This window comes from Balaenoptera physalus, assembly GCF_965194825.1.
Source record: "Balaenoptera physalus genome assembly, chromosome: 4".
NCBI classification, from domain to species: Eukaryota; Metazoa; Chordata; class Mammalia; order Artiodactyla; family Balaenopteridae; genus Balaenoptera; species Balaenoptera physalus.
This window is the reverse complement of record NC_138891.1, coordinates 136,494,946-136,521,826: the sequence shown is the minus strand read 5'-3', so window position 1 is coordinate 136,521,826 and position 26,881 is coordinate 136,494,946. Positions and strand designations below refer to the sequence as shown.

The window sequence follows — 26,881 nt, the reverse complement described above, 5'->3', positions numbered from 1 at the left end:
CCCTTGGGGAACAGGGTGCCCGTTTGCAGCAATCCTGAGGTTTCGCCACTTCCCAGATGTGGTGAGGAAGTGGCGTGGTGCCCTGGGCCCTTGCGGAACTGCAGCGTCCAGCCGTGGCTTTATGAGACCACAGCCCCGGCTGCCGGAGTCCAGCAGCCCCGGGGCCTGTAAACGTGGGACCCAAGAAAGCACAGACCTGGGGCTTTGTCACTGCCTCACCCTGGAGAGTCTGTTATGGCAGCAAATATCCAGGAAGACTCGCCCCGTGACCTTCCTCCCAACTAAATAAAGCACTTAGGATTTTGCGCTGGCATTTGGAGGAACACACTGGCATCGAGGGGGACCACACGTGCTCTGAGGGGAGCATTTGACCCGGCTTGTTTATAAAGTGGATCAGTCAGTTGCAGTCGTGCCTTACAAAGGTCGCCAGCTGGTGGGAGTAGGGCTGACGTTGAAGTGGAAGTTCCAGTGGAACGTGCAGTGTTCCCGATGGGTCTTCAGGCCCCATTCTGCTGCCTGCCTGCGGCCCTCTGCCCTCTGCCTGGGTTTGCTGAAATTCCTAAGGAAGAGAGGATGGGCCTGGAGGGGCTCCATCGGCACCACCTACCGCACGCTAAAGCTCACCTCACCTCCCACCATCAGACCTCAACGTCGATTCACCACCAGCTGCACCTCACAGGACTGCCCACAGCTCTGGTCTTTGTGCAATCATGTTTGTCACATCTTTAGTGATAATTAAACGGATATTTGCTGATGCATTATTTCATTTAGTTTGCATAACAGCACTATGAGATGGAAGGACTGTTATCACCCCTATTTTACAGATGACGAGGCCCCCAGAGAGGTTAAGTAACTTGCCCAAGGTCACACAGCTAGCAAGGGGCAGAGCTGGGGTTTGAGCCCAGGCAGTCCTCACTGTTAACTAGCACCCCATGCCTTGGCACTTCCACAGGGTTGTATAATCAAGTTCTTGTCTTTTGCTGCTTCCAGGCTTAAGTCAAGACAGCCCTTCTCTCCTTCACTGTTTCTTCCCGCCTTCTTATTCAGTCCTGCTGTTTGGGCTTCTAAATAGCATTCCTCCTGGACACCACCCGCCAGACCTCATGGTGCTGTTTGGGTGAGGTTTCCGTGAGCAGGAGAAGGAAGGTCTCGGTGACCCCCTTTCCTTAGCTCCCTCCGCTGTGGATCCCCAAGCAGGGCACCTGTGACCCTGCCGCTTGCCCCCTGGGGAGCCCAGCGCTGCAGTCTTTCGGCAGCACAGCCAGCGGCACCTCTGCTCACCCCATGGGCCGAATCCAGGGCGGCAAGGAGCCTCCCGGCCTCTCCAGGCAAGGAGCCGCTCAGGCTACAGATGGGAACATCAGCTCTCTCCAGGGCAGCCCCATCTCCCAACCCTGCAGGTAGTCCCAAAAAGCCGATTTCGGTGGTTATTTAGACGATCCGTCCTCCTTTGCTCTCCCCTACCTTCTTACTAGCCTGGCTACAGCTTGCTGAGAAAAACACTTGAGAGGCTTTCGCTCTCCACACCCACGCACTTAAAATACCAGGCCCGTAGGTCATTTTGATGACGGAGTTTGGCTAATAACACGCATGCTCTAGGCGCGGCTACCACTGCTGCTGGTGCTGGCTAAGAAGGGCTGCATCTCGGCAGGGACAAGCCGGGGCGGGGTGGGGGCGGGGCGGGGGCGTGGCCAGGGCGGAGGGAAGAGGGCAGAAGGCAGAGTTCCGGGGGTTCAGTGTACCCACTGGCTGGCTGTCCCCAGGTGTCAAGTCTGGTGCCAGGTCTGCTCGGAAGAATACAAGGAAGCAGAAGGCAGAGTTCTCCTGGAGTGGAAAAATGTCACACACACCTATGAGCAAGATGACATCACTTATTGCCTCTGTCTATGAGGTCATAAGCAGATGTCCTGGTGCTCAAAGCTGTAAACAACAGCCCGTTGTGCAGGAGGCGAACCGGGATACCCCACCTTCGTGAACCACACTTACTGTGGCCAAAATGCCCCACCTAGTAGCTTTTGCTGGACAGACACTTCTTGACTGCACGTAAAATGATGGGCATAAAATAGTAGAATTATAATTACAAGCAACGATTTCACAAATATTCACTTTGGTTGAATTTCCTTCCCGATTCAGTAGGCCAGTCTGTGGTTAACCAGGGTAAACGCCAGGAGCCCAAATTCAGCTCAGTTAGAAACTGCTTTTACACTATAACCCAGGCTTTCAATTAGCTGTTGAGTACAGTTTGGGTACATTAGTGTCACCAGGACTGTTTTCGCTTCTGGGGGCAGGGGCAGAGCATGGAAAAGGTACCACGAGTCTGGAGTACTGGTGCTGGTACCACTGAGTTTGAAGGTAGAGATTTAGGACCTCATGACAATAATGTGAAGCACAAAGCTGGAGATCTGGGTTTTCCATGTATCCAAGCTGTGTGACTTTGGACAAACCACTCTTCCTTTTCTGAGCCTTAGCTTTGCTACCTATTAACCAAGGACAATAAAATCTGTCTTGTTTATTTCATGAGAGTGTTGTGAGAATCAAATAAAATAGTATATGGGAAAGTGCTTGAAAACTTGTACGTTTTACACAGACCTGAAAAGGCCAACATTAGGAAGACAATGATTCTTTGTTGTCATTTAGGAAATCAAGAATAGGATGGTTGTAAACTTATGGTTACCAAAGGGGAAAGGGGCAGGGAGGGACAAATTAAGAGTTTGGGATTAACAGATACATACTACTATATATAAAATAGATAAACAACAAGGACCTACTGTATAGCACAGGGAACTATATTCAATATCCTGTAATAACCTATCGTGGATAAGAATCTGAAAAAGAATATATATGAAAAAGTATATATATATGTAACTGATCACTTTTCTGTACACCTGAAACTAACACAATATTGTAAATCAACTATACTCTAATAAAAAGTTTTTAAAAATTAAAAAAACAAGAATAGGATGGTTGTAGGAGGGCCGCCACAGGAGTGGGACTGTTTTGGGGGTAAAACCGACAGGTACATAGAGCATAGTTGTCACTTATAGTGCCAAGACTGGAACTCTATGACATTTGGTGTTTGTACTGAGTTGAATAGGATTCCCTAAAAAGTCATGTCCGTGGGTGACCTCAGAATGTGACCTTATTTAGAAATAGGGGCTTTGCAGATGTAATCAAGTTAAGCTAAAGTCATACTAGAGTAGGGTAAGCCCTGAATCCAATGACTGGTGTCCTTGTAAGGAGAGGGAGATTTGGAGACAGAGGACAGGGAGGGAGGGAGGCCACGTGAGGAAGGAGGCAGAGAGTGAAGTGATGCTGCCACAAGCCAAAGAATGCCATGGATTGCTGGGAACCACCAGAAGCCAGGCAAAGCCAGGAGGAGTCTTCCCTAGAGGAAGTACGGCCCTGTCAACACCGCAATTGTGTCAAGACCTCAGTTTACTGTCTCCTAGTTCTGGACACCAGAACTAGGAGACAATAAATTTCAGTTGTTTTAAGCCACCCAGTTTGTGGTAATTTGTTACAGCAGCCCTAGGAAGAAAATATAATGTTTTCATGGAATCTCTGAAATGCTGAAGTTGCAGGCAGCTGGGGAAACACCCCTGGGGCAGACACACGCCTACACATGGAGATGGACACCGGGATTTCATCTAGAAGATAAAATCAGGGACTTCCCTGGCAGTCCAGTGGTTAAGACTTCGCCTTCCAATGCAGGGGCTGCAGGTTCCATCCCTGGTCAGGGAGCTAAGATCCCACATGCCTCGGGGCCAAAAAACCAAAACATAAAACAGAAGCAATATTGTAAAAAATTCAATAAAGACTTTAAAAATGGTCCACATCAAAAAAAAAAGAAAAAAATCGTAAAAAAAAAAAAAGAAGATAAAATCAGAGTTAAAGGTGACATTGTATGTATCCCATGAATGCCTTTATTTTGCAAACCAGGAAACTGAGATCTGGAGAGGTCAAATATTTGTACAGGAACCTAAATCTTCTAACTCTCTTGCAGGAAGAGCTGTGCCTCTCTCTCTCTCTCCCTCTCTCTCTCTCTCTCTCTCTCTCTCTCTCTCTTCCCCCATACACACACACGCACACACCTTTGAATACCATGTGCCAGATGCTGTTTTAATGATTTTACTCATATTAATTCATTTAACCTCTCCCAAAGCTCGATAAGGTAGGAAAAGTTATATGTACCCATCTTCCAGGTGAGGACACTGAGGCACAGGGAGGGCTAGTGCCTTGTCAAAGGTCAGCTAGCCAGAATTCAAAACCAGAGGGCATTCTCTGAACTGCTTAGCAAAGAAGAAATGCTTTTTAGTAACTAATGTATTTATATGTTAATACTTTCATTATAAATTATGTATTTTAAAACAATTTTTAAAAATTATTAAAAGCATTGCATTCGACCTATGCAATGAAGACATGCTCGCATTTCTTAAGTTTGTATAAAATGCTTAGATGGAAATCCCTCTGCGTATTTATGCTAACAGTTGTCATTGAATCTCAATCTGTCAGTTACATATCCTTAAATCCATTTATTGAATGTAAATTTTGTCTGGCCAACCCCATGAGTGCCTATAATAACATCTGGCCTTTCAAAACAATATTTAGAATCAACCAGCAATTAGTATTTTTAACATAGAGAGAATCATTCCAATTTAGCCTAGCCTCAAACTTATGAATTCTATCTTTCCTAACCCTTGGAGGTACAAACAAGGTTAGAGGGCAAAGATGGAAATGGTTTCTTTTCCTCCTTTTGCTCTGAGCTTATTAAAAGGGAGGACCTGGGAGCGAGGAGTGGACAGCTGCCAATCTGCTCCTATGTCCCTCGGGTTCCGACCTGAAAGAAAACACATCTGAATCTCTCTTGATGCTGTGTTATTCATGACTAAACAAAAGCCACGTGACTAAGGGAAGTGTCACATCTAGACAACGTAGTTGTACATTCCAAAATGTAAGCAAAGCCAAACTCAAAGGAGTATTGGAAAAACCAGTAATGTGTGCTGAAGTCCTGCCACCTTTCCAGTGTGAGGGCTGGAAATCATAAATTAATTTTGAATTACCCAGCAGATATATTCAGGCCATTGCCTCATTCTTCGTTGCTCTCTTTTGTGTTCCAACAGGAAAGAGCTTCACTCTGACCATCACCGTCTTCACAAACCCACCACAAGTCGCCACCTACCACAGAGCCATCAAAATCACAGTGGACGGACCCCGAGAACCTCGAAGTAAGTGGGCCGCCCCTCGGGGCTGGCACCTTCCCTCCCAGCTGGTACACTCAGGCACCAGAACCCTTGTGTTCCATCAGCATCACTCACATGTGGCTAAAACTTCTGCCAGAGGGAAATGTCAGACCCCTGCAGGGAGGAAGAATTTTTCTTTTGACACTCTCACTCCTCAAAGTTGTCTCTGAGCATTGGGCTCTTTTTTTGAAGCATCTTCTTGCAGGGCAAAAGGAAATCAGGCTGACTCAAGTGCATGTCAGAATCATTTCAGGACTGCATGGGCCTAAGGACCAAATACGTGGTAAAGTTCAAGGAAGATTGGCCAGGGGCAGAGGTGGTCAAAAGAGGCCAGAGGGTCAGAGTGGACCACAAGGGGCTGATCACCATCCATGCCGGCCTTTTATTCACTTGGAGGCTGGAGATGAAATCTATGAAAATGACCCTTTCCTTTCTGTGCCACAGATCAAAATCTTATTACAGGATTGTTTAAAATAGAGAATGGGAGGGGAGAAGAGTGCCTGAGAGAAAACCAGTAAATATAGAAAGATGGTACAAAAAAAATAGTTCCTGTGAGGAAAGCTTTTTTATAAAAGGAGTGGGGTTGTTTAGTCTGCAGAAAAATGTCTTCACGGTGACTTAATGACTATCTTTGAGTAAACACACAGTAACACTTTTCCAGAACCACACCCTTCCCTGGGATGGAGGCTGGGTTCCAGTTCCAGATCTGTGGAGCTGACTGGAGCCCCCGCCCAGCATCTGCATGCCTCCTAACCATGTCATGCCCCCGGTGGAAAATTAATATCTCTATTAATTTTTATAAAGGGTGGGGTTGAGGGTGTCAGAAACAGGGCTTCCTACCGTGCCAGCAAGCTGAGATGCAGGGATGACAGGTCGTAAAACGAAGTGGTTAAGAATTTGGGTTCTGGGGCAAACAAGTGGAGTTCCGGTTGAGGCTCTTAAGCCTTCAGGAAGTTATGGCGCCTCTCTGAACCTCAGTTTCCTCATCTGTAAAATGGGGATAATAATGAGAGCTTCTCTATCAGCTTGAGTGAGACAATGCTATGTGCCCGGCACAGAGAATGAACTCGGGAAATGCCAGCAGAGCCTCCCTGCCTGCATCTCTGGCTGCTGCTCTGCCCCCCTACCCTGGGGCCATTCCTCCAGAGAACCTGCCTGGTGCCTCTGGGGGCTCTAAGGTCGCCCCCGTGGCGTGGCTCTCTGCAGGTCATCTTGTGAGCACCGCAGCTCATGGCAGTCTTTCCTACAGTCCTGGCCACAGTCTCATGGCATCTTGATCACCCGCTAGAACCATCCTGGGTGCTGCCCCAACCTTCCCCATACCCCAGAGTGGGCAGAACCCAGCAGAGAACCACCACATCCACCAGGGACAACCCTCCTGCCCCCCAGGACATGGTGTCCGTTCACCATCTCCTTGGTGCCATTTGCCTGCTCCGTGACTCCCGTTATTTCTGACCTCATTTCCCCCGGCAGATTTTTCTCTTTAAGTGCCTGGAGATGTTCTGGCCATATCCGGACTCAGGAAACTCTGGGACTTGGTAGCATCCCCTGATTCCAATTTCTGTGTGAAAAGCAAACCCCAGGCTCAGAAACACGCAGTTCCAACCAAACCCAACTTGGGAGGTTTCCAAAGTAGAAATGGCAAATTGAAGACTCCTAGTGACCCTGCATTAAACATAACAGACACACCACACAGGTACCTTGGTGCTTGCAGAGGACCAAAGAGGAAGCGGGCTCAGATTACAGCAGGCATGGGGTTGGGGAGCAGGCAGTTGTGAGGTGTAAGGCAATTGACCTTGAGGGTAATTAAACTTCCAGAAAGGCTCACTCAGGAGGCTGTAGGTTCCCTATCTTTAAAAACAGAAGCAGGGAAGTGGGGAGGGGCAAGATAGAGGTAGGAGATTAGGAGGTACAAACTACTATGTATAAAATAAATAAGGTACAAGGATATATAGTACAATAGGGATATAACCAATGCTTTATAGTAACTATAAGTGGAATATAACATTTAAAAGTTGTGGATCACTATGTTACACACCTGAAACTTATATAATATTGTACATCAACTATACCTCAATAAAAACATGTAAAAAAATAAAAATAGAAGCAATAGGCATCTCTGGGACAGTTCAAAGGCAGACCTGCCTGGAGAAAGAAGCTTAAACCAGATGACCCCTCCGTATACCTTTCGCTGCCCCTCTTCTCTCAGGCATAAAAAAGGGCAGTTTTTGCCCCACAGGCAGTATTTCCTGTAATGTTCAAAGAACTAATGGTGGTTGAGCTTTGGAAAACAAATGATGGCCGCTTGGATTTTTAAGAACTGGCAGTCAGAGGGAAAAAAATGCGATTGTAATGGCCCCGCCTGTATATACAGTTGACTCTGCTTCCTGCTGTTTTATGACTTAAGAAAACAGTCATTATTGGGGAGGGCTCTTTGAGCAGGCAGAAGGGATTTGCTCCAAGAAGGCACCCATTTTTACAGAGTCTTTCCTGCCGAATGGAATTTGGGGTCTAGGGAAAAATTAACTTAAAAACCAAATTAAGTTAAATGAATACGTATACGTATGATATAAAGAGGTGTCAGAGGCCTAGGTAGATAGTCTCCATTTCACAAGGGACGTCTACACAAAAGTCAGACGCACACAGTCTCCCAGGGTGACTCAGGTAATGCTGACTTTTCTATTCACTCTCTGAAGCAAGGCAGGCCTAAAGGCATGCTGTTTTCTTATGATTACTTGAATGTCTTGATTCAAGGTGGGAACTACTTCTTTTTGATGAAACTCTGCTCACAGCCAGTTTGGGTTTTTTTCTTTTAAGAGAAAGTTAACAGAATTTTCCCCCGGCTTTACTGAGATATCATTGACTTATAACATTGTATAAGCTTAAGGTTTACAACATGATTATTTGATATATGCTTATATTGCGAAATGATTACGGCAGTAAGATTAGTTAACACATCCATCACATCGTAGAGTGACAGTTTGTTTGTGTGTGTTGAGAACTTTTAAGATCTACCCTCTTGGCAGTTTTGTTGTTAACACATTATTGACCGGGGGAGTTTTGCAGAAACTAACGCCCGTGGCCGTAATACACGTCTCTGGTCAAAAATGTGTTGACTATAGTCCATGCTGTACGTTAGGTCCCCAGAACTTTTTCATCTTATAACTGGAAGTTTGTACCCTTTGACCCATTTCCCCACCCGCAACCCCTGGCAACCACCAATCTACTCTCTGTTTCTGTGAGTTTGTTTTGTTTTAGATTCCACATATAAGTGAGATCATGCGGTATTTGTCTTTCTCTGCTTGGCTTGTTTCACTTAACATAATGCCCTCAAGGGCCATCCATGTTGCTGCAAATGGTAAATGGCAGGATTTCTTTTTTATGCCTGAATAATATTCCTGTGTGTGTGTGTGTGCGTGTGCGCGTGTGTGTGTGTGTCACATTTTCTTTATTCATCGTCTGTTGATAGATACTTTGGTTGTCACCATGTCTTTACTATTGTGACTTATTCTTTCTAATGCAATTTTAAGAGAGGTCATTGCACAGAAATTAGTATGCCCAGGCAGTGTCAAATCTATGGATTAATAACACCTCCCAAGTCCCTTCTATCATTATTATGGTGCTATGAATTCTGGGTGATTCTGGCAAAATGGTCCCAGCATCACCAAGTTGAATAGTTTTGAAAAGTTCTTTTGTTTCATGAAATCAATGACTTTGAGAGCTAAAAGGGACCTGAAAGAGGCTTCAGGGCTAATTGCCTCATCGATAAGGGAAAGCAGCCCCAGAGAAATGAAATGATCTGCTTAGGTTGGGAGAAATAGTTGGTGATGAAGCCAGGATTAGAATGAGGAGCTCCTGATGCCTAATCCTGTACTCGTATCCATCCGTCTGTCTGTCCATTCATGCATTCACCTCCCCATCCATACCACACCGTCTACACCTCATCTATTCTAGGCTCTCTGACCCAACCTCGGTATCCTCATTTTTTAAACGAAGTGTTGGCTTATATGACTTCTCACATTTGTCCCGGCTCTAAGATTGTCTAGAAAGGGCAATTGTTGGCACTTGATTGCAGGCATGGAGCCTTCAACTTAAACCATTTGTGCAAAACCAGAAGGAAAGCTTATGTCATTCAACCTGCCAGTCAGGTCAATAAGAAAAGGACAAAGAATTAAGAAACATGCCACAGCTAGTCTGCTGGCTGGGCTGATGGGATAACTTGATGTTTCCCAACCATTTTCCTGGTTTTCAGTGGTGAAGTTGTAGCAAAAATTGTCTTCCAAAGAGAATTGAAAATATTTTTCATTTCAGATGATTACTTGCCCTTTTACAGTAACTGACCTGCCTCTTAGTGAGTCAAAACTTGTTTTTCCCACATTCCACAGGATTATTTTTACATCTCAGATTAATAGAGAAATTATTAATTGTTGAAAAATTAAATTTGTTATGGAGAAAGAACACCATCAGAAGGTATCTCCTGCTGGGATAGTTCTTGCAAGCAGCAATGTGGGATCTGTTTTCAGTTTGTAGGTAGAACATTTAGAAGCTTGTCAACATATTAAAAGATAGTCTTCTCTTTAAGCATGAAAGATAGAGTGAAAGGAGTTTTCAAGAAAAGGATATTTGAGATTGTTTCTATGTTTTTTTGTTTGTTTTTTTTTTTTTACTATTTCAGGGGATCTAATGGAAAACTCTAGCTCTCAACCCATGTGCCTGTAATTTAGCCCATGTGTCTGTAATATGACAATATTGAGATACCAAAGCATATTCTCTGTAGGTATTTCACTAAATAATTTGAATGCATGAATTAATTCAGTGCTATAGAGGAAGATATTTTGCTAATGAGGGGTTGAGGAGTAGTTGGGACCCCAACGACTGACCCAGTGATGGGGGGCCGGGGAGTGGGGGAGATGTCCCAGTATTGTGGATCGTGGATTGGACAGTCATTCTGATGGCACAAGCCATCATCTGGCTGGCCAGGTATCCGTTACATCTGGAACACTGAGTAACTAATTAAAAATTGAAAAGGTTCATAAAACAAATATTGGCCATTTCTGGGACAACTTCTGCCCTCGGGTTAAAGGAGCCCTTCACAGTAACTGTTGTGTCTGAGCTCTTGAGATTCAGAATAACGGATAGCCAGGTGGAGCCGTTACTTAAAAACTTCAGAATATGCTACTTTCTGGGACATTAGCCTTTTTGCCAACTAACTATAATACTATTTTATGGGGAGTTATAGTTAAAATAGGTCGATTTAAAATGCGCTTAATTCCCCATCACTCAATTGCTTTGTTAAGGATTTTGTTGAGAGTACATCACACGACTATAACTTTCTTCTATGATATTGAATGTAAATAGCAAACCTATAATATATATAGAGAGAGAAGAAACAGGGTCTTTGTTTATGACAGTCATGTTTCAAGTGAAAAAGAGGAATGCGTGACAGGCACCTATAAACTTATGGTGATAATGGACCTAAAAATGTTTGAAATCAAGTTTGTCCAGAAAAGTGTGGGATGAGCAGAAATGTTTATGGGTTGCTCTGGTGATTGACTGACATACAGTTCTCTTTTAAAATGTTATTTTCTCTTAACAATAAAAATACCTAAAAATAATCATAATACCTAACACTCAGGCAGCGCTAACTGTTTGCCCAACACTGTTCAAAGTGCTGCGCATACCTTAATTGACATAATTTTTGCAAGATCAGGTAAGGAAATTGACACAAAGAGTAATCCGTTCCCTTGCCCAGGGTCACACAGTTAGTAAGCCAGAACTGAAACGAAGCAGTCCAGACATTGCAGGCCACAGACGCCGAAGTCTGTTTTAAGAACTACACCAACTGCTACTTGAGCTTTATTGTATTGAAATTTCTGTGCAGAAATTGTTTTATTAGGAGAGTTTATCAATACAATTCTGGTTCAAATACAGTTTTTTCTTGGAGAAAGCAGAGCCTCATAGCCTCGGCAGTCGTCATGTTTGTACTGAAGGGATGGAATCAGCGTTTCCCCTGGGGCGGTGCTGCGGTGAAATGTACCAGCCACGCTGTCACATGTGCCAACTTTTGGTTCCGCGTCTTTCACCAGGGTCTGCTTGGGGGCCTGGCATCAATGGGGGCCTGAAGCAGGGATGCCGCCCGACATAAACCTCTCCTTCCAGTGCGGGCAGGCAGGAAAGATGAGTCATGTGACAAAAATGACCACCAGGTGAACCGTCCAAGTCCGTCTACCCCTTCGGCAAAGAGCTTCCTAGAGGGCCCATGTACACAGTGTGGGGCCTGTTAGGAGGATGCAAATTTGTGTCATTCTTTGCTCCTGACTTGTTAGTGGAATGCCAGGCGGTTTTCTGGATCTGTAACCTCAGGATTGTAATTATCAATCCCCAATCACTTTGTTCGCTGGGAATTGCTTCAAGCATGTCCTCTAAGTAATGAACGATGATCTACGTAATCCCCCTTTCCTTGGATCCTTCAAATGTCGGATTTGGATTTTCATTCTTTCTAGATGAAATTGCGATCCCCGAAAGAAAAGGAAATAATTCCTTCTTCCCTCTCTCCCAAATATAAAGTAAGAGACAGAGGGTCAAAGAGGTAGAATGTTCTACTTATATTCCTCCTCCCCACTGTGAAAGGCAATTCATTGCTAAGATAGACATTCAGGGGTGACTCCCACTGGTGCTATAATCCCCACTGTGCTCAACTCCCCAACTATCTGATGACTTGGCAAAAGCAGTTTTTAAAGCACTGATTATCCTGCCTAAATGTTTCCCATGAATTTTAGAATGTCTTTCTGGTTTTTATGCTTAGTAACATCAAACTAGACCAAGAAGAATTTTATATACATAAAGACTTCATGACCCTTGAGTTTTTAGTGGACTTATCCAGGCTGAGGTCTGAAAGGGTCCCTTGGACGAGGGGTGTGTAAGAGGACCCTGGAGAGAGTAGGGTTCTGCCCCTGGAAGCAGTGATCGTCCCCCTCAGTAGCTCGCCCGAGACCTGGGCAGACCTGTGACCTCTTGGTAACTAGCCCTGTCTTATACAGAAGTCACCAAGATGTTCAGGTGGCATTTGTATTGCTACAGAAAGGAAGGAAAAATAGTTCCTTCCAGGTACCAATGAGAACCCAACGAAATGATCTAGGTACCTTCTCAGTCTAACATAGCGGGCATGGGGGAGAGAAGAAACATGGAATGAATCTTAAACCATGACTTTGAATATCTCCTTCCATCCAGACCATTGCAAACCCATATCAATATTTTAAATGCCACGCCAGTGAAGTCAAGATCTAAGCTAACATATCACAGTCCTTGTTAGAATTTAGTATATGAAGTGCTAAAAGAAAAAAAAATCTTGTCTGCGTATAGGCTTCCATCGCTTTATCTTAAAACATGTGTAGGGCTTCCCTGGTGGCGCAGTGGTTAAGAATCTGCCTGCCAATGCAGGGGACACGGGTTCGAGCCCTGGTCTGGGAAGATCCCACATGCCACAGAGCAACTAAGCCCATGCGCCACAACTACTGAGCCTGCGCTCTAGAGCCCATGAGCCACAATTACTGAGCCCGCATGCCACAACTACTGAAGCCCGCGGGCCTAGAGCCCATTCTCCGCAACAAGAGAAGCCACAGCAATGAGAAGCCCGCGCACCGCAACAAAGAGTAGCCCCCGCTCACTGCAACTAGAGAAAACCACGCACAGCAACGAAGACCCAACACAGCCCAAAATAAATAAATTTATTTTTTTTTAAATGTGTAAAGTTTTCTAGATCCTGAACTGGGGGACCTGGGTTTCAGACTGGTGCCACCAGGCCAGTGGGTGTGAACTCAGGCAGTTAACTTAAGTACTTTCTCCTCACTTCCCTCTTCTGTCCAACCAGGCAATGGGACGAGATAATATCTAAATTAGTCCGCACTGAAGGGGTAACAAAATATCAACAGAAAAACAGAAGCCATGGGCTGCCCCACAAACAGTGCCCCTCAGAGGCTGACCCCCGTGGGCCGCCTTCCACAGGGGTGTATCCTTCCTACATCAGACATGTCCATATACACTCAGGTCCTACATTAGATATTTTTTTGCTCTAAATTTTTTTTTTTAATTTTTTTTGTTTTTTAAATTTATTTGTTTTACTTTTGGCTGCGTTGGGTCTCCGTTGCTGTGCGCGGGCTTCCTCTACTTGGGGCTACTCTTTTTTTGTTGTGGTGGTGGTGCGCGGGCCTCTCAGTGAGGTGGCCCCTCTTGCTGCGGAGCACGGGCTCCAGGCACGCAGGCCTCAGCCGTTGTGGCTCGCGGGCTCCAGGGAGCAGGCTCAAGCAGCCGTGGCGCACGGGCTCAGCCGCTCCGCGGCATGCGGGATCCTCCCGGACCAGGGCTCGAACCCACGCCCCCTGCACCGGCAGGTGGACTCCCAACCACCGCGCCACCAGGGAAGCCCCTGCTCTAAATTTTTTTTTTTTTTTTTTTTTGCTCTAAATTTTTCAACGGCTTTTATCATTTGGTGTTGAAATTATCTGGCTATGAGTAACTCATTTAATTCCCTGCAGCCCTGATCTCGCTGCCATCAACACAGTGATTGCCATGGGGTTGAGATCCCCGTTTTGGCACTTGCTTACCGTGTGGGTGACCATACCTGGGGTGGATGCTGGCTGAGCCCCCGTAGAACAAGGACAGGGGCTGTACGAGCCTCCCAGGGCAGGATGCCTGAACGCCACAGTCTTGGTAGAACATTTTGAACCAATGTCTGGCACACAATCAGTGTTCAGGAGATGGAACAGTTATTTACCTTGAATCTTGGAATCCTTTGGAAATGAGAAAACTCTAAACAAAAAAGAGTTGTGATTCCTAAGTTTAAAAATTCATGAAGTTGCCATCATGTTTCATTTTTTTAGACACTTAATTAAACATTTATAAATTTTTATTTATTTATTTTCAGTTTTCCTTTTGTATTTAGACACGGTAAAATTTCTTTTCTGGCATTTTTATGGACCCTTGAAACACTCCGGGCACCGTTTCTAAGTCCCTCATGGGCAAATGGCTTTGCCCCCAAAGGTTGAACTTTGTTTTCACAAACTCAGGGGGAAAAATCCTGCCTGAGTAACATCGAAAAGTATTTGAGGTCTAACATCTGGGTCCTTTCAGATACATGCATGACACAGCTTGGGAGAGGCTGTTCCACACTGATCTAGAAAACTGACATGAAATGTGCCAGAGTCTCTTGGGGTCTGAATTCTCGCGTCAGAGGCATGCAACTCACCTGGGGGACGGTGGTGCCTGGACCCGTTAGCCGCAGCCAAGCTTTGCGGGCATAGAAAACACTCGGCCGCTCTGAGTTTCCTAAACCAGTGTGTCTTTCTAGATTTGCTTTGGGTTTTTTGGATTTTTCTCTTTTGGTATGTGTTTGCTAGGGCTTTTCTTCTTTTTCCCCAAAGACATTCAGTAGCACATTTCAATGACGGTGCTTCCACCTTTCACCATCGGAAACCCTTCTGGGCATGCGCAGTGCCTCGTTTGTTGCCTGCGCACCTTGTGACCTGATGGAGTGGCCTCTGACCTGGGATGGTTGGGGAGCAGCTCCGCTGAGGTCCGTGCTGCCATCTAGTTGCACTTTGGGAAGCACCTAAGCGCGTTGGAACACTGGGTGCTGCGCAACCAGATGGGCCCCATCTCTGTGTGGGAAACTCTCCTGGCGGGGGCGGGGCGGGGGTGGACCCACAGCCTGCAGATGGACTGCTGTTGGCACAGCGCATTATAATGCGTCTGCTTGTCGGCTTTGGGGTGGACTTAGAATTTTTTTTATACTCTAACCACGTTCTAGTTTTTATTTTTCAAAAAAACTCTACTTGAGTTTTTGCAAAGGCTTGTATTTTTTTCCTGTAAGGCATGTAGCTAAGAAAGGCATTAGTAAGAATTGGATCCAGTGGGTCTGATAGAACTCCGCCACCACCAAGAAGAAAAAACAAAAAAACAAAAACGCAGGTTAAGTTTAAGAAAGTTAAGTAAAACTACCCCCTTGCCCTAGATCTGTGTTTAAGTTCATTTGAGCTAGCTTGCAATTTCTGTGTTCTCCCATTTTTTCCATGTTCTTTTCCTTTATACACAATTTGTTTTAAAGGTTTGCTTTTCTGCTATGAAAAGTTGACGATAAAGAAGGGGTAAATTAGTTATAATCTATTACTGAGCATTACAGCTGTATTATCAGACACATCACAAACACTGACATTGGATGTGAAATGCCTTTTTCATATTCTGAGTTACACGTGGTATATTTGCAGTGAGTTCTTTCTGCAAGTAAGTTATGCATGGTCACTGGGAAAATTCCCAATAGCCAAGCCAAATATTCCGGCTATACATTTGTAGATGAAAGCCAAGGTAAAAGACACTTAAGTACCCAAAGCAAAGTTCTTTTCTGTTTGCCTTTTTTTGAGGAATACAGTTGAATTAATCTGCCAACTCCCTAGACCACTATAAAGTAAGTTAATGGCAATACATTACTTTGGTACTTCCACGATTTACATATACTCAGGGTCCATTAAAGCAAGTATTGACTAACACTCAGCCTGTTATTGAATCTTTCAGGGTACTTTCATACACTGAAATGTCGAGCATTTGAGATCCCATTTGTTTGTTTTTGTTTTTGTTTTTGTTCACCATGGCTTAGAAGTCAGCCTTCTGGTCATTTGAGATAAAAAGTAAATATTTGAAATAACTAAGCTTTTAAGAACTATATACATTTTTGGCCCTCTTTGGGTTTGTTCCTGGTATCACCTTATTTTTACTCACCTCTGAAGTAGATTTATGATATTTCCAATTCACTCATTTTAAAGAGCTAAGGAGAAACATCTTTTTGTTCATTTCTGGCATTGCTAACAGGGCATAGCCCCAAGTTTCAGAAATGAAGCAGAGAGTTCTGAGCTTGAGGGAGTGAAAGAGGAGTTTGGAGCTGGACCAACCTGGCCTCACGTCTCAGCCCTGCTACTTACTAACTGCGTTAATTTCCCCATCCGTAGAATGGGCTTGTGACACCTACCTTGCTGGGGGATGTGAGGATCAAATGAGACAGCCTGAGGGGCAGGCTGGAGTGGTGGTTGGCAGCCCGGCTAGAGAGCTGACTGCCTGATTCAGGGTCACGTCTCCACTGTGATCAGATTAGCTTCCCCAAGCTCAGTCTTCTCAGGTGTAACACCAGGAAGAAGATGTCCCCATCTTGGGGGGATTCTTGTGCCAACTGAATTAAGTAACACATGCGATGATATGTAGTGCCTGGCACAGAGGTGCCCCTTAAATAGTAGCTGTTGTTATTAAAGCACATGCCCTGGACACAGGTGGGCCCCCTTCCCACATCCCATAGCCCTCACCGCGGAAGCAACTGGAATGCTGCCCAAGTGGGAGGCCAAATACTTGCCATTGCCAAGTTATTTTTTTCTTAAACTTTTTATTTTATATTGGAGTACAGCCGATTAACAACGCTGTGATAATTTCAGGTGCACAGCAGAGCGACTCAGCCGTACATATACATGTACCCATTCTCCCCCAGACTCCCCTCCCATCCAGGCTGCCACATAACATTGAGCAGAGTTCCCTGTGCTGTACAGTAGGTCCTTGTTGGTTATCCGTTTTAAATATAGCAGTGTGTACATGTTGATCCCATACTCCCGAATTTTTTTTTTTTTTTTAATCATTGCAGATGGAACTCTCAGGATACAATACAGTGAGGGCTTTTTTCTCTTTTTCCTTCCACCCTACCTATTATTAACCCCAAATACTGAATTCCGGAGCCAACTTCACCAATATTCTCCTCATTGAAGCAAAACCAAGTTCATCATATGGCCCTGCTTCCTTTGTCTCTTTTCCCAAACAAAGATTTTATCAAAAGGTAGTTGTTTCTTAACTGAACACGCTGCTGTGTGATCTGCCAGGATTCTTAGCATCTAGAAGCTTCCACTGAGTCATCTATAAGGTGGGGATAATTATATGAGCTCTAATGCATAGGATTGCTTTGGATGAATTGAGATAATAGGTATCAAGGTGCTTTGTAAACAGTCTATCAAGTAATAGAAATATATAGATATGTAATTAGATTAACAGAAAAACAATCAGGAAATTTGACTGTTGTTGTGTATATTATATTGTACAAAAATCTCAGGGATCTTAAATAAAATAATTATTGGTTTCTTGAAGGTACATTTCATCTCATACTTTCTTCCAGGATTGATGAGAAGAAAACCATAGAGAAAAATAGAGACATTTTAATCAGCCCCACTATGAATCCATACTTTCAGAAAGTTTACTTTTTGCCATTAAAATATCTTAATATTTTCTTTCCTACTGTTATACACCCTTTAGGCATTTTGAAAACAAACAGACAAAAGGCAACCTTGACAGTTAAGAGAACTGAGTTTTATTTTAATATCTATTTCTTTTCCAAAACCAAATACAGTTTTTCCTCTCCAGCTGTATTATTTCATTTTCTTTCCATGAAAGGCTTAGGGAGAATTGCAAAGATTGCAGGGCAGCTTGCTGAGTCCTTCTTTCTTTTTTTTTTTTTCCACCCGTGGCTTTTTATATATGCTGTTCGCCTGAGATTTCTGGATTAGATTGCAAGGAGGTGAAATATTACCCCCTTGAGCCTTTGTGCCAGTTTCCCAGGAGGAGTCAAAACCTGCAGTTGCTCCAAGGTGGGAAACTTGCAAGGCTCCGGAGGCCAGCTCGCTGTCCTGTTCATTCACGGATGTGCTGCTCAGAGCAGGTTGGGAGGAGAAACTCGTTCTATTCCTTGGGTGATTCAGCCACTCTCAAAATAAATAAGTAGCCAAGTGCAGGGAGAAAGAACTGGAAACTGCTGAAATTTGAGTCTCGAGTGCTGAGTTGTCCTCGGAGCCACTCTGTTGAGCTGTAAGAGGATTCCTGAGCCCTGGGCAAGGGAGAGGCAGCCGCATGGAAAGACTGCTGGGGGCGTAGATCCTGGCCCCGGCTGGTTCTGCAAAGCTCAGCAGCCTCCGTTTCCTCCTCTGCAGAACAAGAGAGAGGGAGGATTTGATGGTTTTAAGATCCTTATCAGCTTCTAAAAGTAAGATTCGATGTCTGTAGGAGTGATTGCATCACCTCCACTCCTCCACCCCCCCCCCCCCGCCCCCCGGCCAAGTGCATCACCCAACCTGGAGAAGGAGAGCCCCGGCTTTGCAGCCAGCGCATCAACCTGGGGAACCAGATCCAGGGCTAAGAAGATGGGCGAGGGCCAGGTGGAGGGAGTGGGGAGGGCACAGCTACTCACACCCCAAACAGGGGAGAGAAATGGATAAAGGTGCACCCAGAGTGACATGCCATAAGGAGAGCAAATCATCCTAACTAGATTTCCCATGACTTTGGCATCATCTGAAGGAAAGAGGGAAGGAAGGGAGGAAAGGAAGGAAGGAAGGAAGGAAAAGAAAGGACGGGGGAAAAAAGTCATCCTTATACCCACAAAGTGCTCAATTGTGCAAGCTACAGAGCCCCAACCTGGCCAAATTCCGGAAGCTGACCAGCCGGAGACCTCAGTGTTCATTCCTCAGCCAACTTAAAAAAGATGGGTTGAGTCCTGTTGACCTAATTGCTGGATGTTTCTGAGTGAGGCTGCCTCTCTCCTTTGCCTCCTCGCAGTCTTAGGAGCTGTTCTTCACTACCTGCCTTACTTACCTATCTTCACAATCTAGCCGCAAACAGCTTGGGTTGACCACACCACTTCCCTATTGAAAGTTAATACTGTTTGACTCATTCTGTGTTACTAACCTGAAGCCAAAGAAAACAAGCCAGAGAATAACCGGCTTGTACGGAGCTTGGAAAGCTCTCAGAGGCCCTGCTTTCAAAATCCTATACAGTAGCTTTACTATATCTTTGGGCTGCAGCTGCAAAGAAAATGAAGGAAGCAGAAGTGGTTTAAAAAAAATAAAAGTTGGGGGTGGGGAAGAGACAGGGAAGGGAGTGGGGGTGGCCCTCGGGCTGGGAAAAGACAAAGCATAACCTGCAGTTTACAAGGGCGCCCTCACCCAGTGGAGGTTATGCTTTCACACAGCAGAGTGTTCGTACAGAAGAGGGACTGTTGACGATGTGAAAAGGAGAGAAAGTTCAAAACACTGGTCCTGTTGCATTCATAGCAGAGCAGGGAGGCTGGTCCTACCAAGCCAGCCTTCCAGAGGCAGAGTCCCAAGGTAAAGACAGAAGGAGGAAGGCCTGTTGCTTTCCAATCTGGAAAGGACTGGGATGGCAGAATGGTGCCAGAGTTTTGGAGGGAAGTTCTGACAGCCTTTTTGTCCTTCACTCCAGAACTGACTCAGATGCGCTCATCAGGGTGAATAGGGGGCACTTGTGTCTTGGAATAAATGGAACTTTCCCTCCCAATGTTACGTGGCAAGCAGTGGGACCAACACTTTCATCACCGTGCTGTGACTCTTCGGGAGTCCCAGACAAAGAGCCACTGCCCCTTCAAGTAACTGAGGGGGGAGGACCCCTGCCCCACAAACGCTCCTACTCAGCTGTGGACAGTGGATAAAAGTTAGCCTGAGTGAGGCCATCATCCCTAAAACAATCTGCCAGCTTCTTTTCTGGATGGTGTGAGGTAGGGATAATGGCCTGTTAAAAACAACCACTAGTCACTATTGGCTTTCTTACCAGCAAGTGCTCAAGAGCTGTGAGTGGCCAGAGGGCCACTGTCCTTTTGTACCAGCCAAAGCCTGCTTAGCCATCTATTAAATGGCTTGGGTTAGGACTTTGCCTGGCCCCTTGGTCTCCTGCTGCCATGAGGCCAGCCCAGAATTCAGTGGGCATTTGTGACATGAGAGGAGATGGGAATCAGATACTGCTCCCCCAGGGACCAACAGGAGGGCTTTTAGGAATGGGGGGGGAACTTTCCTTACCCTTTGTTAAAAACGAAGAGGAATGGAGCCTCCTGCCCCCTGCTAGATGTGCATCCCAGAGTAAGTCTAGCTCAGGAAGGGGGTGTTCATTCGCTTACGCATTCGTTCATCACTCGTTCATCACCCAGCATTGATTGGGGCACCACCCGACCTCCAGAGGGCCCTCGGTGTACCGCAGCCCTCTCTGAACAGGCTCGGGGCCTCTGGCTTTCATGCGTGGTGTGTGCGGGTGCAGGAGGGGAGTGGAGACCCGCAGGGGTGTCAGAACGCCTTGGGGGGAGACCAGGAATGCCCAGGCGGCCCGATGCAGCAGGCAGAGCCTGTGGACTCCGGGGTGATGTTTCCCTTCCCCCAGGCCTTGCCTGTCCTCCCAGAGCCAGCACCGCTGGGGACCCGGACTCCAAAGCCAGGTCAAAGCCTCAGGGAGCATTTCCTCTCAATGTGACCCCTGCCTCACCACCCAAACGTACCCTTCCGACGTCACCTCTCATTCGCAGAGCCTGTCCTTGGGGAGCAGGAGCCATTCGGATAAATGGGTCACGTGACCAGCAGTTACCACTCTTGGGTTACTTTTTGTTACCCTCTACCGGGGTTTTCTTGAGACAGTCTCTTCACCGAGGACGGGCTGACAATACTTGGAATCACAAGCTTGTAGAGGAGAATGAATCCGGCACTTGTGAGCTGTCTGCACCCTTCCACGGAGATTGCCTCCGCCGCCCCCCAGAGGGCTGCCTCTGGTCAGGAGCAAAAGAAACCAGGAGGGTTCTCCGCCCTAAGCTACCATGACCTCCTTAGTCACCAGACAGAAACAGGAGGTAACCCGTGGTGACCGATGACCACAGATCCTGACTCCTCTGCTTTTAGGGAGGCCCAGGTCTCCAAAAGCTCATGCATATGAGCTAAAAACTCCACTGCCTGTTACCGTGAGCCTGGAACTTCAGGGATTCAGTTTTGTTTCTGTTTTTGTCCCATGAATTTTGAGGGCAAGGTTCAGGGAGGGATGGAGGGGGTGGGCCCTGTGTGGCCCTTTGGTCTAAAGTCTGGGTTAATTGTTGTTCTCGCTGTAGCCCCAGCCCGCTTTGCTCTCCACTTTGGCTTTCTACACCTTTCCTTTCGTGCTTTGCTCTAGCAGTTATGTCTTAGCCCATGTCTAGAGGGACATGGGACGCTGCGTGTGTGCGCATGCGTGTGTGCGTGTGTGTGTGTGTGTGTGTGTGTGTGTGTGTATGGGGATACTCTCTCCAGAAACACAAGGAAGCTGTAGCAGTGCCTTGCTTATGTGAGGGTGCTACACTCAGCTCTGCACGAAAGGCCTTTTATCCATTCTTTTTTATCTTTTTGTGTAATGAAGGGAAAAAAAAATAGAGAAGACAAGTTTTACGGATGGTTTAACGTCTCATGAGTCAATTCTCCATGAAACTCTCTATGTTCAATTATGATATTTTTCCTCCCCAAGTAGTTTTCCTGAGCCCTCTGCAGCTCCATTTCAGCTGAAAACTTTAGTTCACATTTCCTTTGCCCTAGATAAGTTCTACTTTCCTACAATCTAATGGAGGACAATTGGTTGGCACCAGTGTTTGGCCAGTCAGTCGGTCATTCAGTGAATATTTAGTGAGCCTACGGTGTGCCGGGTACTCTCCTATGCACTGGGGATACAGCTGTGAAGAAAAGAGACAGAATCCCACCTTCATGGAGCTTGCAGCCCAGTGGGCCTAGACAGACTGTAGGTAACATTAATAAATGGTATGGAGAAAACCCAAGGTAAAGGGTCAGGGATGGGCCAGGTTGGAGAGGGTTTGCAACTTAAACTAGGGTGTTCAGGAATTTCTCAGGGAGAAGATGAAATTTAAGCAAAGACTGGGAAAAAATGGGAGAGATCTGGTCCACAGGTATCCGGAGAATTAAGTGTTCTGGGCAGAGGAAACAGCAGGTGCAAAGGCCCTGAGGCAGGCACATAGGAGCAGTAGCAAGATGGCCAGTGTGACTGGAGCAAAGTAGGGAATTCAAACTGTCTGCCTTCTAGTGTAGAAAGCAGGCTTAGCAAAATGCCAGCCTGACCTCTAAAACATGCGCTTCATGCCATGGGAGGGGGCAGTGCAGGACCACGGTTGGGGAAGACCCAGGATAGGGACGCCCCATGCACAGGTAGACTCAGGGGTCACTCACTTACCTGTTGCCACCTGCAAGAGAACCAAAGCTCTTCTCAGCCGAAGGCATCGCCATCCCTGCTGGTGATTCTCCTGGGGTAAAGCATCACATCTGCAGAATCCCTAAGCCAGTAGAAACCCACGGCCTAGGAAGTGGCGGCATCCCGGCGGATTTTCCCCGCTAGCTTGGTGTGATTTAGCAGGAGCAGGAGCGAGGGGAACAGAAGCCCTGTACAGGGCGCGTGGGTGAGGGCGGGGGGACAGCTGCCCAGGTGGGTTGATGAGCATTCATCTCGGCCTTACATTCCTCTGGCCGCTGATGGGAAGCGGTGGGCAGGGAACCAAAGAGTATCATTATTTTCTAACCAATAAGAGATGCAGGAAAATGAGGCCCTGGATTAAGATTCAGCAGAGTGGTTTTCTTCCCAGCTGCAGCCCTTGACAACCTGCTAGCAGGTTTTAAGGTGAGTTTAATGGCCCACTCCCTCTGGATGCAGCCTTTGGGCCATCATGGGGAAGGGGCAAAAACAGAATGGGATGTCTCAGCCAGTGGGTACCAGGAAAGGCTCAGTGGAGGCTTGAGGGGAGAGAGGGAAGGATCTGGGAAAATTGATGTCCAAGGTCACTAGTAACTGTTCAAAGGGCATCAAACTGATGTCCAAGGTCACTAGTAACTGTTCAAAGTAACTGAACAGTTACTTTGAACTAGTAACTGTTCAAAGGCAGAGGGAGAGTGAATTCTCAGGATACCTTGTTCAAAGCTGCCAGCCACCAGCACACCCAAGTGTAGAGCAGGCCAGGGAGAATCCTGGGTTCAAGACAGAGCTCTGAAGACCAGTCTGATGGCTCCCAAAGGCCAGGTATTTGCCTAAAAAAAAAGGAAAGAGAACTCTGAAAGTCCTAATGTCACATGAAGTTGTTCAAGAAAGCCCCTGCTTAGAGTCGTCTGACAGGAACCAGTTGAGTAGAATCGCTGCAGATGTAATTGCCGTGAATGCTTTTAGAGCCCCTCACAGTAAACCGTCTTAGTCCTTTAATTCCAGGCTTGCAGATAAGGAGGCTGAAGAGACTTGCTCTTGTCCGCAGGAAAGTTGGGTGGAAAAGCAGATTTACGATGGAGAGTTATTAACATCCAGACTGGCAGTCCCATTTCCCTGGTGCCACGCTGTTTCTCTCGGGGAGAGAAGGATTATAGCATCTGCATTAGCACCCCCATCCTAGCGGGGGCTCAGCGGTCTCAGCCGCTGCATTTCTGGGATGGACTAATAGCGTCCAAGTAACCCTTTTCTGCTGTTCCCCAAAGTCTTTCCTTAGACGGCAGGGCGGAAGTTGCTTCCTGCGTGAGAATGCTGGGTTCCCCTTGCAGACCCACCTGATTATTGCAACAGCGACTCAGGGAGTCATCTCAGGGATGGTGGGAGAGAGACGGTCACAACCCACCTCTCTGCGGGCGGAATTTTGGCATTTTCAGCCACTCTGTACAGCACACTGAAGAATTTAAAAACTTTTTTTAAAGGCCACGAAATAGTTATCACCACAACAAGGCCATCACTCAGCGTCCATGGGCACTTAGTCTAAACACAGTTCTGGTACATTTGGTGTTTTAATTTCCAAGCCCGGCAGAGGAGAAGCGTGTTGGAAGCATGCGCACCACAGGGAGGAACTGCTGGCGCTCACACCCATGCTCCCAGGGTGGTGCCGGGCCCAGCAGCCCCAGCATCACCAGGACCTTATTCTGAGCTCACTGGCCCCGCCCCAGCCCTGCCAGGACGTCCGGGTGACTCGGATGCCCTTGCAGACGTGTGAGACCCAGCTCTCTGCCAGGGGTCACCCCACGGCTCAGGCTCTCTTCTGTTCTAAGGACGAGCCGGGAACAGAAGTGGAACTGTAAAGGCAGAGTGTGCAAATCGTGCAAGTGCCCGGGGTCCCTGTGATGGACAACCACGGGACACTGTGCGCCTCTCCTCTCTGTTGCGTGGGAGTCGTGGAAATGGGTATTTCTAGGTGCACGGAGCATGAGGTGGTGGGGGAAGGCTGAGGGAGTGGGTGTGTTTTCAGACCTGCCCTCTCTCTCTAGTTGGCTGTGTGAGATTGGGAAAATGACATAACTTCTCTGAACTTCACGCCCACGTATGGGTTAAAAAACGAGGCTAATTTCTCCAGCCTTTCTTCAGCTCAGAAGGACTCCAACCTTGCGCTGTTCTCTAAGCTTAACGATATGGGAGGAGATGGGGGGGGGGGAAGTTAGGCTACCTGTGTACATATAACGTTGGATGATATATAAACATGTATTATAATATGTATTCTAATGTAGTTACATATATCAGTATATATTTTATATCACATTATATATTGTGTATATAAGGTGTATACAATCTATATGTAATCTATGTATACAATTATATGTATAAATCTATGTAGATATCATCTATACACAATATATAATATGAGACCGTATTTCCTAACATTTAATTAGCCAGCAGATATATAGGTTTGCAGTTAGGAAGGTTTGTTTTTTTTTTACATAAATTTATTTATTTTAAATTTATTTTTGGCTGTGTTGGGTCTTCGTTGCTGCGCACGGGCTTTCTCTAGTTGCGGCGAGCAGGGGCTACTCTTCATTGCGGTGCACGGGCTTCTCATTGCGGTGGCTTCTCTTGTTGCAGCGCATGGGCTCTAGGCGCGCAGGCTTAAGTAGTTGTGGCACGTGGGCTCAGTAGTTGTGGCTCACAGGCTCTAGAGCGCAGGCTCAGTAGTTGTGGCGCATGGGCCTAGTTGCTCCGCGGCATGTGGGATCTTCCCGGACCAGGGCTCGAACCCGTGTCCCCTGCATTGGCAGGCAGATTCTTAACCACTGCACCACCAGGGCAGTCCTAGGAAGGTTTATTTCACCGCCTGCAAGGTGCTTTGAGGAAGGATCACATCCATGTTCAGTACCAGTGCTTTAAAGTCCTAATGACTTTGATGACCCTGGAACACTCTAACCCTGGTTAGAGTGTTAAACCAGGAAAAATGAGCTGACCTCTAAACGTGTTGGTTTCTTTTCCCTAGGCATAAAGAATAGCACATTAAAGAAAGAAATATCAATGTTCTTATATCCGGATATATGTCGTTAGTATCAGATTGATTGGCAAACATCTTTTGAAAAACATATATCCTTTTAGAAGAATCACAATGAGATTGATAGATGGATGGAAGGAAGGAGATAGAGATCTATAGACACACATATATAGACAGATATCTTTTTGGTCTCATCATTTTGCATCAATTTTTCTCAACTGCTCATCATGACAATGCTTTGAGTATATGCCTTTTCTAATTTTTCTGCTGAGAATCTATCAAGAAAACTAGTAAACTCATATCAGAAACATGGACTAGCGTTTTGATTGTCAGGAAATGATTCTCTCTACCCAGAACTTGCCAAGAAAAGGTGACAACTTAGCCTTATCTGTTTTCTTTCATAGAAGATCATATACAGATAGTCCCTGACTTAGGATGGTTCTACTTACAATTTTTCGACTTTATGATGGTGTGAAAGTGACACATATTTGGTAGAAACCACACTTCGAATTGTGAACTCTGATCTTTTCCCGGGCCGTTGATGTGTGGTGTGATGCTTGTGTGGTCAGCCATGCCATCTCAGGGATCAACAACTGATACACTTAACCATTCTGTGCTCAGACGACAATTCTGTTTTTCACTTTCAGTACAGTATTCAATAAATGACTTGAGATGGTCAACACTTGATTACAAAATGGGCTTTGTGTTAGATGATTTTGCCCAACTGTAGGCTAACGTAAGTGTGCTGAGAACGTTTAAGGTAGGCTAGGCTAAGCTAATTTGTTCGGTGGGTTAAGTATTTTAAATGCATTTTCAGCCTATGATATTTTCAATTGAGGATGGATTTATTGGGACATTACCCAATTGTAATTCAAGGATGATCTGTATTGTATTTCAGTTACTTACAGCCGCAGATCAACAATGGTTTTTTGAAAAGGGCACTTCATTTGTCAGTGAAATATGCATACCTACTCAGCCTAGTTTTTATAGCAGAAAACCGAAAGCTGGTCTCATTATCCATCACAAATATCCTAACATTTAGGGATACCCTTTGGGCACCCATTCCAGAAGACGCCAGGACGTATGTCTTTGGAATGAAGAAGTAAAATTTAGCAGATGGGATTAGTTTGTTTTTATTCTTTTCTTGTTCTTTTGGCTTTGTATAGTTTTGCATATATATAAAATTCTAATCAAGTACTTTTTTGAAAATGTGAAAATAGTAATAGAGAAACATAATTTAGGATCTTTTTCAACTCTGCTAAAGATTCAGTAAGATGTCCCAGTATGAAATCTTGAGGTAGCCACTATTTTCAGGACCACCACGTAAACATACACAGCTGACTTCCAACGTGTTCAAAAAGCCAGGCTGCCAACATGCACGTGTTTGAGGCTTCATTGCGTAATTCTACCACCGGGGGTGAATTCCCTATTGCCCTCTGAAGCCCAGTAGTCAGTAAGAAAGAAGAAAAGTGAATTTGATAGTGGACATTTTCCATACTCCTGTATTTAAAATTCAGGGGGCAAATTGACATTTTAATTGCACACAGATACAGGA

The 26,881-nt window shown here is 45.8% G+C and overlaps 1 protein-coding gene and 1 long non-coding RNA gene across 8 annotated transcripts in view; one reads left to right on the top strand and one right to left on the bottom strand.

The window, feature by feature from the left end:
• Positions 1–26,881, top strand: part of RUNX1 (RUNX family transcription factor 1) — a 247,393-nt gene that overhangs the window by 174,505 nt on the left and 46,007 nt on the right. For all 6 annotated transcript variants that reach the window (XM_082458839.1, XM_082458838.1, XM_082458840.1 and 3 more), the window contains one exon: positions 5,121–5,225. In XM_082458839.1, the coding sequence (XP_082314965.1) occupies positions 5,121–5,225 (105 nt within the window). The remainder of the gene's footprint in view (positions 1–5,120; positions 5,226–26,881) is intronic.
• Positions 17,606–24,979, bottom strand: LOC309659307. Of its 2 annotated transcripts, none has more exons than XR_014262736.1 (2): positions 18,691–24,979; positions 17,606–18,238 (listed from the first exon to the last, which is right to left on the bottom strand). It is a non-coding gene; the product is annotated as an uncharacterized lncRNA (long non-coding RNA). The 2 variants fall into 2 exon arrangements; XR_014262737.1 differs by having other exon boundaries at positions 18,726–24,979.